Here is a 12,793-nt window from a genome sequence, read left to right as displayed (position 1 = left end):
GGGCCCAGCTGGGCCTCCAGCTCCCGCTTCTCGGAAGCTAAGCGCGACACCCTGGGTGGAGGGGAGAGGGAGAGGAGCTGGGGGGAGCCGAGAGGCACGGTCCCTTCATCCCCATTCCCGCCGGGGTGGGCACGCACCACCATTTCACCTTCCCCACAAATGGAAACCCACCACCCCCAGCTGCCCCCATGGTGCCATCATCTCCCCTCCTCCATTTGCCCCACATGACAAGGACTTGGCCACATGACCCCCATCCCTCCCACCGGAGGACACAGCTGTGTTGAGTTCTACTTCCCAAATAGATCACCGATCCGTCCTTCTCCACACCCTCAAAGCCTAACCCCGGGGTCCCAGCCTCCTCTGGCCCCTTGGCCGGTCTCACTGCTTACTCACCAGAGGACCCTCTAAAATGCATACAATCAGGCACTACAGCGCTCAAAATCCTTCTCTGCGAAAAAGATGTACACACAGGCTACTACTTGCAGCACTTTTTGTAATACCAAGAGAGTGGAAATAACCCAAATATACATCAACAGGGAACCAGTTGAATGTCTATGGTACATCCATTAAAATGTGTGCCACACACCCCTAAGAAGGAACAGGAAGATCTCTATATCCTGTCAGGGTATAAGTTTAGAAACAGTACAGAAAAAATTTTAGTATGTCTCTGTGTAAAAGAAAAAGGGAAATTATAAATTATAATGTTCATATTTTCAAAAAAAATAAGGATAAATCAAAAACTTTAAAAAGGGAGGAGCAGAGATGGCAACAGGGATAGAAGCTGGACCTCTGAATGTACCCTCCTTGTTAGTTTTGAATTTGGAACTATGAAAATATTTTATGTAAATAAATGTTAATAAAAGCAATCACTAAAATTTTTAAAAGAAACTGGCTCAAACAGATCTAACTGTAAATCAGAGTTAGTGCATATTGGAGAATTATGTCAAGTGACAAAACACACACACACATACTTTATTTCAGCAAGTAGGAAATAAGTCTAAGGAAAAAACTGCAAAGAAATCTTAAACTTCATTCAGTACTCTTCGTATTAGTAATTATATTGGTGTCGTTAGGATAAAGAAAATAATTATGTTACTATAACTAGAAATTAAGATTTTCAGTATGAGAAAAGGCATACACATCGAAGAGGTGAACATGGACATCATTTTTCTCTTTCTAAAAATGTATCTCCTTTCAGGCTCTTCCCACTAACAAGGCCTAAAAGTAATGTCAACCCCATGGCAATTAGCACCCCTCATAACCAGACTGTGCTCTCTAAAAACAGTTTTCCCACTCAAAGAAGCCACAGCTCCTTGGGGAAATTACTTAAACCAGTTCTGAGGCTGGAAAAGCACAAGAAAGTCCAAGACATCTTGACAGGCCAGAAAACAGCCTCCCAAAATACACGCATGCCAGACCCCTAGGACCTGTGCATGGCACCTTATGTTGGGTCGAATTAAATCAAGGACCTTGCCCGGCCAGAGTGCCTCAGCTGGTTGGGCATCATCCTGTGCCCCAAAAGGTTACCAGTTCCATTCCCGGTCAGGGCACATGCCTAGGTTTTGTGTTCAATCCCCAGTCGGGGAGCACAAGGAAGGTAACCAATTGATGATTCTCTCTCTCTCTCTCTCCTTTTTCTCTAAGCATGTTCTTGTGTGAGGATTAAAAAAAAAAAATCAAGGAACTTAACATGAGGAGAGTATAAAGTTGCCCTAAATATAACCAACAAGTGTCCTTATAAGAGAGAGGCGGAGGGAGATTAGAAGAGGAGAAGGCAAGGCCACTACACAGGCAGAGATTGATTGGCATGAAGTGGCTACAAGCCCAAGGAAGATGGCAGCCACCAGCTGGGAGAGGCGAGAACTGGGTTCTGTAGAGCACTGCCCAGCCAACACCTTCATCTCATCCCAATGACCGCGATTTCAGACTTCTGGTCTCCACAACTGTAGCGGAATACATTCCTGTTGTCTCAAACCACAGTTTATGGTCATTTGTCAGAAAGCCATGGGAAACCAACATAGCATCAATTCGTTTTAAATTCATGCGTTCATAATGATAGTAAAAAACTAGACAAAACTCATCGATCTCCATGGAGGATGTAAGGCAACCAACTAATTATTCTGACCAAAGTTAAATAAAGTAAAATAAAAATCAAGCATTAATCATGCCTTTCCCATAGGAAATGTACCTCAGGGAAGCGAAGTAGTTGATGAGAGAATGCTTTTCTTTAATGATGAATCCCCGCTAACAAAAGTATTAGAGAATTAGATTATTGCCCTTTAAAACCCCTAATAAAAAATCCATCTAGCCACTGATTGTCAATAGCTGCTAAAACTATATATTAACTCAATGGTTATCACCTGGCCTGAAAATCAAAATCAATTAAAGATCTGAAATATAGAGAGAGATGCTTATGTTTGGGGCAAAATACTGAATTTACCCTTTGCAATCAAGACCAAGACAAGGATGCCACCTATCTCTACTTCTCAATGTACTGGAGGTCCTCGCAAGTGCAATGAGGCAAGAAATATAAACGAAAGATAAGGATTGAGAGGGAATTAGCAAAACGCATTTGTAAACATTGAAAATCAAAAAGAATCTACTGACAAGTAAGACATTTGACTGGTTACTAGATATAAAATCAATATATAAATATATAAATATCAATTATACAAAAAGCAGTATGATTTACATTTAAAGTAAAGAAACCATTAACAAAAGCATCTAAAGCAGTGGTTCTCAACCTTCCTAATGCCACGACCCTTTAATACAGTTCCTCATGTTGTGGTGACTCCCAATTTTATTGTTACAAATTGAACATAATTAAAGCATAGTGATTAATCACAAAAACAATATGTAATTATATATGTGTTTTCCAATGGTCTTAGGCGACCCCTGTGAAAGGGTCGTTCGACCCCAAAGGGGTCGCAACCCACAGGTTGAGAACCACTGATCTAAAGTGTGATGGAATAACATTATTGAGACATTAAATGAGATATAAACATAGAGAAACTGTTTATAGATTGGAATACATACTACAGTATTTATAAAGATCTCAGCTCTCTCCCTAAATAGTTCTATTGATTCAATGCAATGCCAATCAGATTTCCAACAAGTTTTTTGTGCTTGTACTGAAAAACCTATTGATTCTAAAATTTATATGGAAATGCAAATTGCCAAAAATATATGGAGCCCTGGCCAGTGTTGCTGTTCAGTGGTTAGAGTGTTGGCCCATGAACCGGAGGATCTCAGGTTCATTTCCAGTCAAGGGCATGTACCTGGCTTGCAGGTTTGATCCCCAGCCCCAGTCAGGGCAAGAACGGGAGGCAACCAATCGATGTGTCTCTCTCCTTCCACTCTCTCTAAAACTCAATGGGGGGGAGAGGGGTAAATGTGCTCACGTGAAGATTAACAACAAAAATATCTTGAAAATGAAAAACAAAAGGGAAAAACTTGCTCTACCCATATCAGACTAATTACAACGCTACAGTAATTAACACAGGATGGTACTAGAACTAGGACAAACAAATAAACCAATGGCCTGCAGAGCACAGAACCCCACTATGTATAAACATGACCTGTGATAAAGGCGACAATGGCTGAGCAGGAGGGAAAGGACACTTTTCAATAAACGGCACTGGGAAAGGCCCTCTACCTCACCAAAAACCAATTCCAGGTGGACATGAAAGTGAAAAGCAAAACACAAAGAATTACCGATGATGACATAGGAGAATGTCTTCATGACACTGGGAGAAAAGGATTTTAAGTTAAGACATAAAAATTACTAACTGCAAAGAAAAATTTATAAATGAGTTTACATAAAAATGAAGAACCTCTGTGTATCAAAAGACATTATTAAGACAGTGAAAAGGCCAGGGGAAGGAGGGTTTCTGAAACACACAAAATTAACAAAGGGCCTATGTCCAGACTATATTAAGAACTCCTGGAAAGCAATGAGAAACAGAGGACCAGAAGAAAAACGGACATGATAGGTGAATAGGCAACTCACACAGAGGAAACCCAAGTGGCTACTAAACAGGAAAAAGTGCTCAACCTCCTGGGTAGCTAGGGAAATGCAAATGAAAACCACCAAGAGGCCCTAGCCGGTTTGGCTCAGTGGCTAGAGCATCGGCCTGCGGACTGAAGGGTCCTGGGTTGGATTCTGGTCAGGGGCATGTATCTTGGTTGCAGGCTCGATCCCCAGTAGGGGGCGTGCAGGAGGCAGCTGATCGATGATTCTCTCTCATCATTGATGTTTCTAACTCTGTCCCTCTCCCTTCCTCTCTGTAAAATCAATAAAATATATTAAAAAACATAAAACACCAAGAGATGCTGGGCTGATGGGAACCTCATGGGAGAGGAGCCAGCTCTCAACATCAGATCTCATCAGTGCCAGCAGCCCTGGCAGGAGGCAGGTACGCAGCACCACCAAGTGTCTTTCAAAAACCTCAATCTGATTAGCTGACAGGTTTGATAACCACCTCACCAGAAATACGAAAAACAGAGTAATACATTAACTGTGGAGATAAAATCAACAGAATCCAGACTGTAGGAAACTCTACAGGACAAATACCCTGGCTTCTTCCATCAATATGTCACATGAAAAAAGGGGGAGCCTGCCCTAACCGGTTTGGCTCAGTGGATAGAGCGTTGGCCTGTGGACTGAAAGGTCCCAGGTTCGATTCCGGTCAAGGGCATGTACCTTGGTTGCAGGCACATCCCCAGTGGGGAGTGTGTAGGAGGCAGCTGATCGATGTTTCTCTCTCATCGATGTTTCTAACTCTCTATCCCTCTCCCTTCCTCTCTGTAAAAAATCAATAAAATATATTTTTAAAAAAAGAAAAAGGGGGAAACTAATAAATTAAAAGATTTAAGAAACACATCAACCATTGCAATGTGTCCCTATATTTGGATATTAATTCACACAAGCCAATTACAGAAGACATGTGTGAGACAATGCTTCTGCTTTTATTTTAAATGTCCTGTATGTTAAAGACACATATTGAACTGTTTACGGAGGAATTTTTTTCTCAGGGGAGACGGGGGAACATAGACCAAACAAAGAGGGGCAAAATGTCGTGACCACTGAGGCCAGGGCACAAGTACATGCACATTGTACTACTGTCTATTTCTGTGTGTGTTTGGAATGTTTCCTAATAAAATGTTTCTCAAAATCTGTGGCTCCCCCAAACCCTCCAAGGAGCTTCCCATTCAGCCCCTTCCAGCAGACATCCCCTCCCCGACTCCTCCCACCTTCCCGCCCCGGTGCTCCAGCCAAGCTTCTCTTAGCAAATATGGCTCCGCCCTCCTCCTCCAGGTGGAAGGACTCCACTCATCCTTCAAACATCACCTCCCAGGGAGGCCGCCGGCCCCCAGCCGGGCTAGGTCTGTCCCTGCTCTCCCGGCTCTCTGTACATTTCCTTCCTGGCTTCCTCGCTGGTGTTTATCAGTGTGATCATCTGTTTTCTGTCTGGATCCTCCCCCCACGAGGACAGTCACCGGCTGTCTGGCCAGTGGGAAGGAACCTGGGCTCTGTGACCAGGCTGCCTACATCCAACTCTGCTACACTTATGACAAGCCGGGTGACCTTGGGCAGTTTCACTTCTCTCTGTGAAGTGGGACAATAATAATAAAATACCTATAAAGTTGTAGGAATCTAGGAAGAGTGCTTAGACCAGGTCTGGCACTGATTAAGGGCCCAAAAAACATTCATAGTGCTGGGTGATGTGTCTGACACACAGTATGAACTCGTTAAATATTGGATGAATGAACGAATAAATCTTGGAGTCTTCCCAAACTCCCTAACTCCATTGGAAAGCAGCGGCCACTGTCAAGCTGTGGATCTCAGTGCCGAGGGCGCCACCTTGTGGCCATCCTGAGAAACACGCACGCGGGCACACGCCAGGCCTGGGGCAGCTCCTGATGAACTGAAGGTGAAGCTCATCCTGCTTCCAGCCTGCACAATTTGCTATTGTTATTACTATTATTATTACTATTACTATTATTACTACTAGTAGTATTACTACTATTACTATTATTACTATTATTACTACTACTACTATTGCTATTGCTATTACTATCACTACTATTGGTATTACTATTATTACTATCATTATTATTACTATTATTATTACTGTTATTGCTATTACTATTACTATTATTACTATTACTGTTATTATTACTATTATTACTATTACTATTATTGCTATTACTATTATTACTATTATTACCATTATTATTATTACTATTACCGTTATTATTACTATTATTACTACTATTACTATTATTGCTGCCCGCTCCTCCCGGGAGACCCACAGGGCTCTCCAGCCCCCTGAGCTCTCACACCCGGAGGGAGAGGCCTGGTCCTCCCTGTCGGCACTGAGCACTCAGTCCTGGGCTAGTAGCTGCCAAGCGTGCACAGTGGCGCCCTCGCCGGTTTGGCTCAGTGGTTAGACCGTAGGCCTCCGGACTGAAGGGTTGAGGGTTCGTTTCTGGTCAAGGGCATTATTCCCGTCAAGGGCACACACCTCAGTTGCAGGTTCGTGGGGACACGTTTGGGAGGCAACCAATGGATGTGTCTCTTTCACAAGAATGTCTCTCTCCTCCTCCCCCAAATCTAGGGAAGAAAATATGTCCTCAGGTGAGGATTACAAAAAAAAAAAAAAAGAGTGCACAGTGGCTGGGAACCCAAAGGGACTTGATGCTGGCTGCCTGGATTCCAGTTCTAGCCTGGCCATATTAATCACTGTGACCTGCGGCAGTTCTCTACCCTCTCTGGGCCTCAGTCTCCTCCTTGTAAAATAGGGATGACAGCAATGCCTCCTTTGTGAGGATCGAATCATAAAGCACTGAGCGGAGTCCCTGGCACCCGGTTAAATGCTTAAAAACATTCGCTACTGGTATTACTATTACTATTATTATTACTACTACTATTAGCCCCCCCCCCAAAATGTGTGGGGCCTCCCCCAGGTAGAGACCGAGTCCCCAGTTCAGCTCCCCCTCAGCCCACAGCACGCAGCAGGCACTCAATATGCCCAAAGCCTTTGCTCACTTCACTCTTTCAGGCCCCTGTTCTCACCACATTCCCACCTAACACAAGGCCTTTGCACATGCTGTTCCCTCTGCCCAGAACGCTCTTCCCCAGCCCCTTCTCTGACCCACCCCAAGACCCGTCAGGTTCCGGTGACAGCCTTCCATAGCACAGGCTCCCTTTCCTAACCATCTCCCTTCGCAGTGATACACTCCGGTGCGTATGTATCAACACCCATCTGCCCCTGTGGGGGTCACTCACAGGAGGGGCAGGGAGGGCACCAGCACAAAAGCACTGAATAGAGCACTTCCTCCCACCCTGTCTTTGCACATGCTGTTCCCTTTGCCTGGAATACCACCCCTTACCAGGCCGGGTCAGGTCCCCTTTCTGGGACCCCCCACCCTGCCCACGCTGCGTCTTCACAGATCTGTCTCCCCCACGGGCCTGGGAGTCCCAGGAGGGCAGGGCCAAGATTGTCTCGTCACCCCTGTGACCCCAGCACCACCCAGCACAAGGCGGCCAGGGGAAAGCTCAGAATTAATATCTGGTGAATGATGGACCGCCTTCCTCCCAACAGTGCTGAGCACAGGGCCCTGCAGTGCATGATGGGATGTGTCCCCGCCCACAGCCCCAACTGCCCACCCCTCCCAGACTCACTGCTCCCGCAGGTGCCAGATCTCAGAATCCCGGGTGTCCCGAGGGTCCTGGCCGTCCAGCCCTCGAAGGCGGCCCAGCTCCTCCTTCAGTGAGCGGATGATGCCCTGAAGGAACACGGGGTCCGGCTTGCCCTGGTACAGGAGGGGCAGCGGGTAGTGAATCCTGAGGATTAGAACCGTGGCATCTCAGAGGCCAAGAATCCCGAGGGTATCTACCAGACCCTGAGAGCCTTGGGGTACAAAAACACACAATTCCAACAACTTCACCTTCCCAGAGGCTTACGTTCCAAACACAGCTTCCAGCCCCTCCCTGCCCCCTTTGCACCAGTCAGCCCCCCTCCCCCACAAGAACCTCTTATATAGCAACTGTGGAACCCCTGGGTCATGACACTTGCAGCCAAGCACAATCCTAACTGAGATTCCATAGTAGGCGACTCTGGATAACCTGGCCTGGTCCCCTTGGCTGGAGAAAGGTAGGGCACCTTGATGAGCTGCCCCACCAAGCGCTACTCATAGAAGACTGATAACTTCCCATTAGAACAGTGGTTCTCAACCTTGGCTACACATTAGAATCACCTGGGAATCTTTTTAAAATCCTGATTTCTGGGCCTCCAGGGGTTCCTGAGGTCTAACCACATCCTCTCCCTCTGCCCACCTAGAGCCAGCCTGGACCTAAAGCCAGTCCTTTGTCCCACCTGTCAAACTCCACGGAGTAAATGAGAATCAGGTAGCGCTTGGAGTTGAGCTGGGCCGACCTGGAGGCTGAGGGACCTGGGCGGCCCCCCATCTTGCGGTTCCGCAGGGACTCCAGATCTGTGTAGGTCAACAGGTCAAGGGTGACTGATTCGCTGCTCTGTTGGGAGAAGGTGGGAGGAGCTACCACAAGACTCAACAAGGCCATACCAGAGCTCCCAACCCACTCACTGGGCCATGCCCTGACCTGTTCCAGGAGCTATTTGGGCTTTCCTAAGCGGCTCCTGATGAACAGGATGGCCCTGTCCAAGGTGCTGGCACAGGACATCGTCAGAGGGAGAAACTAGAAAGAACTAAATGCTCAACCACCGGGGACAGCTTGGGGCTGTTGGCTGCCCACGTACTGCCCGCCAACCCCTGGGGATCCCTGAGACCCTTTCCGGGAGTCCAAGAAGTCAAAACAATTTGCATTAATAAACAAAATTAAGCCCTGACCAGTTTGGCTCAGTGGATAGAGCGTCGGCCTGCGGACTCAAGGGTCCCAGGTTCGATTCCGGTCAAGGGCATGTACCTTGGTTGCGGACACATCCCCAGTGGGGAGTGTGCAGGAGGCAGCTGATCGATGTTTCTCTCTCATCGATGTTTCTAACTCCCTATCCCTCTCCCTTCCTCTCTGTAAAAAATCAATAAAATATATTTTTAAAAAAATAAACAAATTTTTTAAAAATAATAATAAAAATAGTCACTTAAATAAATGTCTGACAATATGGGAAAAAAAACAATTTGCATTGTAATATTAAGATCATTTTGCCCTTGTGCTGTGTTACACTAATGGTGCAAAAGTAACGGTGGGTAAATATGCTGGCGCCCATTAGCAGAAATTCAGCCAGTGGCGTCAAATGTGCTCGTAGTCACTGTACATGCCATGCCGTCTCAGTGGGGGACCAGGAAGGCGAAATAAGCAAACAGACAGACAGACGGACAGATAAAACACAGGAAATGAAACCTGGGAATATTTTTGATGACGCTGTAAAATGTATTAATTTTATTGCATCTCAGCCCTTACGTGCACAGCGTCGTACTACCCTGTGTGACAAAACGGGCAGCACGCATCCCGCTGCACCCCAGTGCGACAGCTGTCTCAGGAAAGCACTGTGCCATCGAGTTCTGAGCTAAGTTGGCCACTTTTTCACGAAACGCTATTTTTACTTGGAAGAACCACTGACAGACAAAACCAGGGTTACTCAGCCTTGGGTGTCTGGCAGGCATTTTCTCAAAAATGAACAGAGTGAGGCTGTCACGTCCAGAAAAACAGCTGACAGGACTGGTTGCCAAGGATAAAATTCAAATGTCAAAGCGAAAATGGGAATTTGGGAAACCTTGTATCTGCACAGCCGCGGGATGTTGACAGACTTTCCTGGTGAGATCAGTGAGGATGGTAACAAATGTGACTTCCCGGTGTGGTGTAAGGACACGTGACAACACTTGGAAGAGCTGCACAACTCAATGAACCAGGATTTCCAAATGACCAATACGTGATGTCACAAAATGGGTAATAGGTCCAGGCAAAATGCAAAATACACCAGTAGGTTTTAGTGTAACAGAATACAAAAAGTTCATTGCTAAGGTTTCAGATGCCACAATGCAACCAACCTTTAAGAAACCACCACCTGCTGGGGAGGGTGTGTGGGTGGGAGGAGATCAACCAAAGAACTTGTATGCATATATGCACAACCCATGGACACGGACGATGGGTGGTGAAGGCCTGGGGTGGGGGGCAGGGGCAGGCTAGCAGAGGTCGATGGGGGGGAAAAGGGACATGTGTAATACTTTCAACAACAAAGATTTTTTAAAAAGAATAAAAGAAAAGAAAGCACCACCTGTCCAGTGTTAGCTAAGAAAGATATGCACAATTATCTGAAAAAAACTATGAAAGGACTCCCTTTCGAACCACACACCCACGTGAGGCAGATTTTTCTCCACGTACTGAACACAGGGGAGAACCCAGCAGCTTCCTGTTAGCAGTTTTAAAGTGACACCTACATAGCATTCCCTTGTCACTCTAAGTTTCAACCAGCGCTTTTTTTTCTAGTACTACTTTTAACTACTTGACATTATATATTTTTTAAAATATATTTTTATTGATTTCAAAGAGGAAGGGAGAGGGAGAGGAGAGAGAATCATTGATCGGCTGCCTCCTGCACGCCCCCTTCTGGAGATCGAGCCTGAAACCCAGGCATGTGCCCTTGACTGGAATCGAACCTGGGACCCTTCAGTCTGCAGGCCAATGCTCTACCCACAGAGCCAAACCAGCTAGGGCTATATATATTTTTTAGTTGTCTGTCTCTCCCACTAGAATGTCAGCTTCATGAAGACAGGGACTTTGTCTTTTTGTTCACTGTTGTATCCCCATGCCAACAGCAGTTCAATGAAATGAATGATTAGCTATATTCACTAATGTAACTAAATTTTTATGAAATATTGTTGAATCTTACAAAAGCAGGTTAGAGAATACCTTGGGAAATATATCAACTCAGCTTCATGAAGACAGGGACTTTGTCTTTTTGTTCATTGTTGTATCCCCATGCCAACAGCAGTTCAATTAATGAATGATTAGCTATATTCACTAATGTAACTAAGTTTTTATGAAATATTGTTGAATCTTTCAAAAGCAGGTTACAGAATATCTTGGGAAATATATCAACTAGCCCTAGCCGGTTTGGCTCAGTGGACAGAGCGTCGGCCTAAGGACCAAAGGGTCCCGGGTTCAATTCCGGTCAATGGCACATACCTCAGTTGCAGGCTCCTCCCTGTCCCGGGCCCTGCTCGGAGTTCATGCAGGAGGCAACCATGTTTCTCTCTGTCTTTCCCTCTCTCTCCCACCCTCTGTAAAAATCAATGGAAAAATATCCTTGGACAAGGATTAACTATATACAGGACAAAAGTACTAGTAGATTTACAGTTGTTCGTATGAAAAATAATTCAATAATTAATAGATGATAATAATACAAGAATAAACTCTGTGTTTTGCGTACTCACAACTGTAAACCTACTTTTGCCTCACCCTGTATAATCATAGATGTGTAAATGCACACACACATACACACACACACAGATTCACAAATGAATAGAGAAATGAAGAAATGACCACATTTTCACCAAAATATTACCAGGAGCATTAGGAGTGATTTCTTTCTTCTTTACATTTCTCTGTGATCTGAATCTTCTACATGAGAATAATTCTCATTAGAATCAAAAAAAGCCATTTATATTTGGGAAAGAAGAAGAGAAAGCGATAGCCCTGCCCCCTCAATGAAAGAGAAGAGAGAAGGTCTTGCATACATCAGATGGGCTTCTACCCCCGGCCCCCACCCTGGTCCCTACCTGGGTGAGGGCCGACTCCAGCATGTTACAGAAGATGCTGAACTGTTTGAAGTTCCCTGTCTTGTGAGTCAAGTCTTCGATGACTGGGTGGGGAGAAAAGTCCTTCCTGAGGTCTGACACTTGCCCATCCCAGGGCGATGCATCCAGGCTTCCTGACTTTCCCTGACTCCAGTGCCTCCGGCCTGAGGGAGGAGCCCTACACCCCCACCCACCTTAGAGCTTCTGGTCAGGCCCAAGGGGCAGGTGGGCAGGACCCCAATGGCCTCATCTTCTAGAAGCTGATCCCGGGGAAGAACAGGCCAGCCCACCCCCGGCAGGCACACTCACAGCTGGCATCGAACTCGCCCCGCCACTGGTCAGCCGTCATGCGGTCCTCCACCTCCAGCTCCAGCACCTGTCCCGACACCACCACCCGCACGGCGTGCTCCACACCCCGGAAGACGTAGTCCACCTGCAGGCCAGCCGGCTGGTCCATGGCCAGTGTCGCTGGAGAAGGGAAGGAGACAGAGACGCAGAGGGGCTGAGTGCCCAGGCTCAGGAGCTGGACGGTCAGCACTCATTTCCTGGTTCTACCATTTACCAGCTGTGGCACCTTAGGAAGGAGACTTTGCCTCCATTTCCTCATCTGGAAAATGGGTATAAAAGGGCACCAACCTCATAGAGTTGACGTGAGGATTAAATTGGCCAATACACATAAAAGCACCTAGACGGTGCCCTGCACATTACAATGCCCAAAACATGCTGGCTGATAGAATATATGAGGTCCAACAAGAGAATCATGATTAATACTATTATTTATTAATCCTTATGTTCATTTTAGATTTTTTATTATTCACTCATTCATTCAGCAAACATTTGCAGAGAAAACTCCAGCTGGAAAGGGGACGGAGAGTATTGAGGCCGGGCGGGGCAGAGATTTCAAACAGGGGTGAGGGCAGACCTCCGTGGGAAGCCGACATTTGAGCAGGGAACTGACGGAGGGCAGGAGCGGCCACGTGACGCCCCAGGGAAAGAGGCCCACGTGGCAAGA

At 46.1% G+C, this 12,793-nt stretch overlaps 1 protein-coding gene across 1 annotated transcript in view; it reads right to left on the bottom strand.

Annotated features, from left to right (window-relative positions):
• CCDC61 (coiled-coil domain containing 61) overlaps window positions 1-12,249 on the bottom strand; it is a 15,624-nt gene extending 3,375 nt beyond the window's left edge. The window contains exons 1-4 of the mRNA XM_014537393.1: window positions 12,091-12,249; window positions 11,764-11,846; window positions 8,382-8,539; window positions 7,688-7,849 (exon numbers count right to left, since the gene is read on the bottom strand). Coding sequence (XP_014392879.1) covers window positions 7,688-7,849; window positions 8,382-8,539; window positions 11,764-11,846; window positions 12,091-12,238 — 551 coding nt within the window. The 5' untranslated portion in view covers window positions 12,239-12,249. The remainder of the gene's footprint in view (window positions 1-7,687; window positions 7,850-8,381; window positions 8,540-11,763; window positions 11,847-12,090) is intronic.
• Between the last annotated feature and the right edge of the window lie 544 nt (window positions 12,250-12,793).

The sequence above is a fragment of the Myotis brandtii genome, unplaced genomic scaffold, assembly GCF_000412655.1.
Source record: "Myotis brandtii unplaced genomic scaffold, ASM41265v1 scaffold178, whole genome shotgun sequence".
In the NCBI taxonomy this organism is placed as follows: domain Eukaryota; kingdom Metazoa; phylum Chordata; class Mammalia; order Chiroptera; family Vespertilionidae; genus Myotis; species Myotis brandtii.
This window is presented reverse-complemented; position numbering and strand designations above follow the sequence as displayed.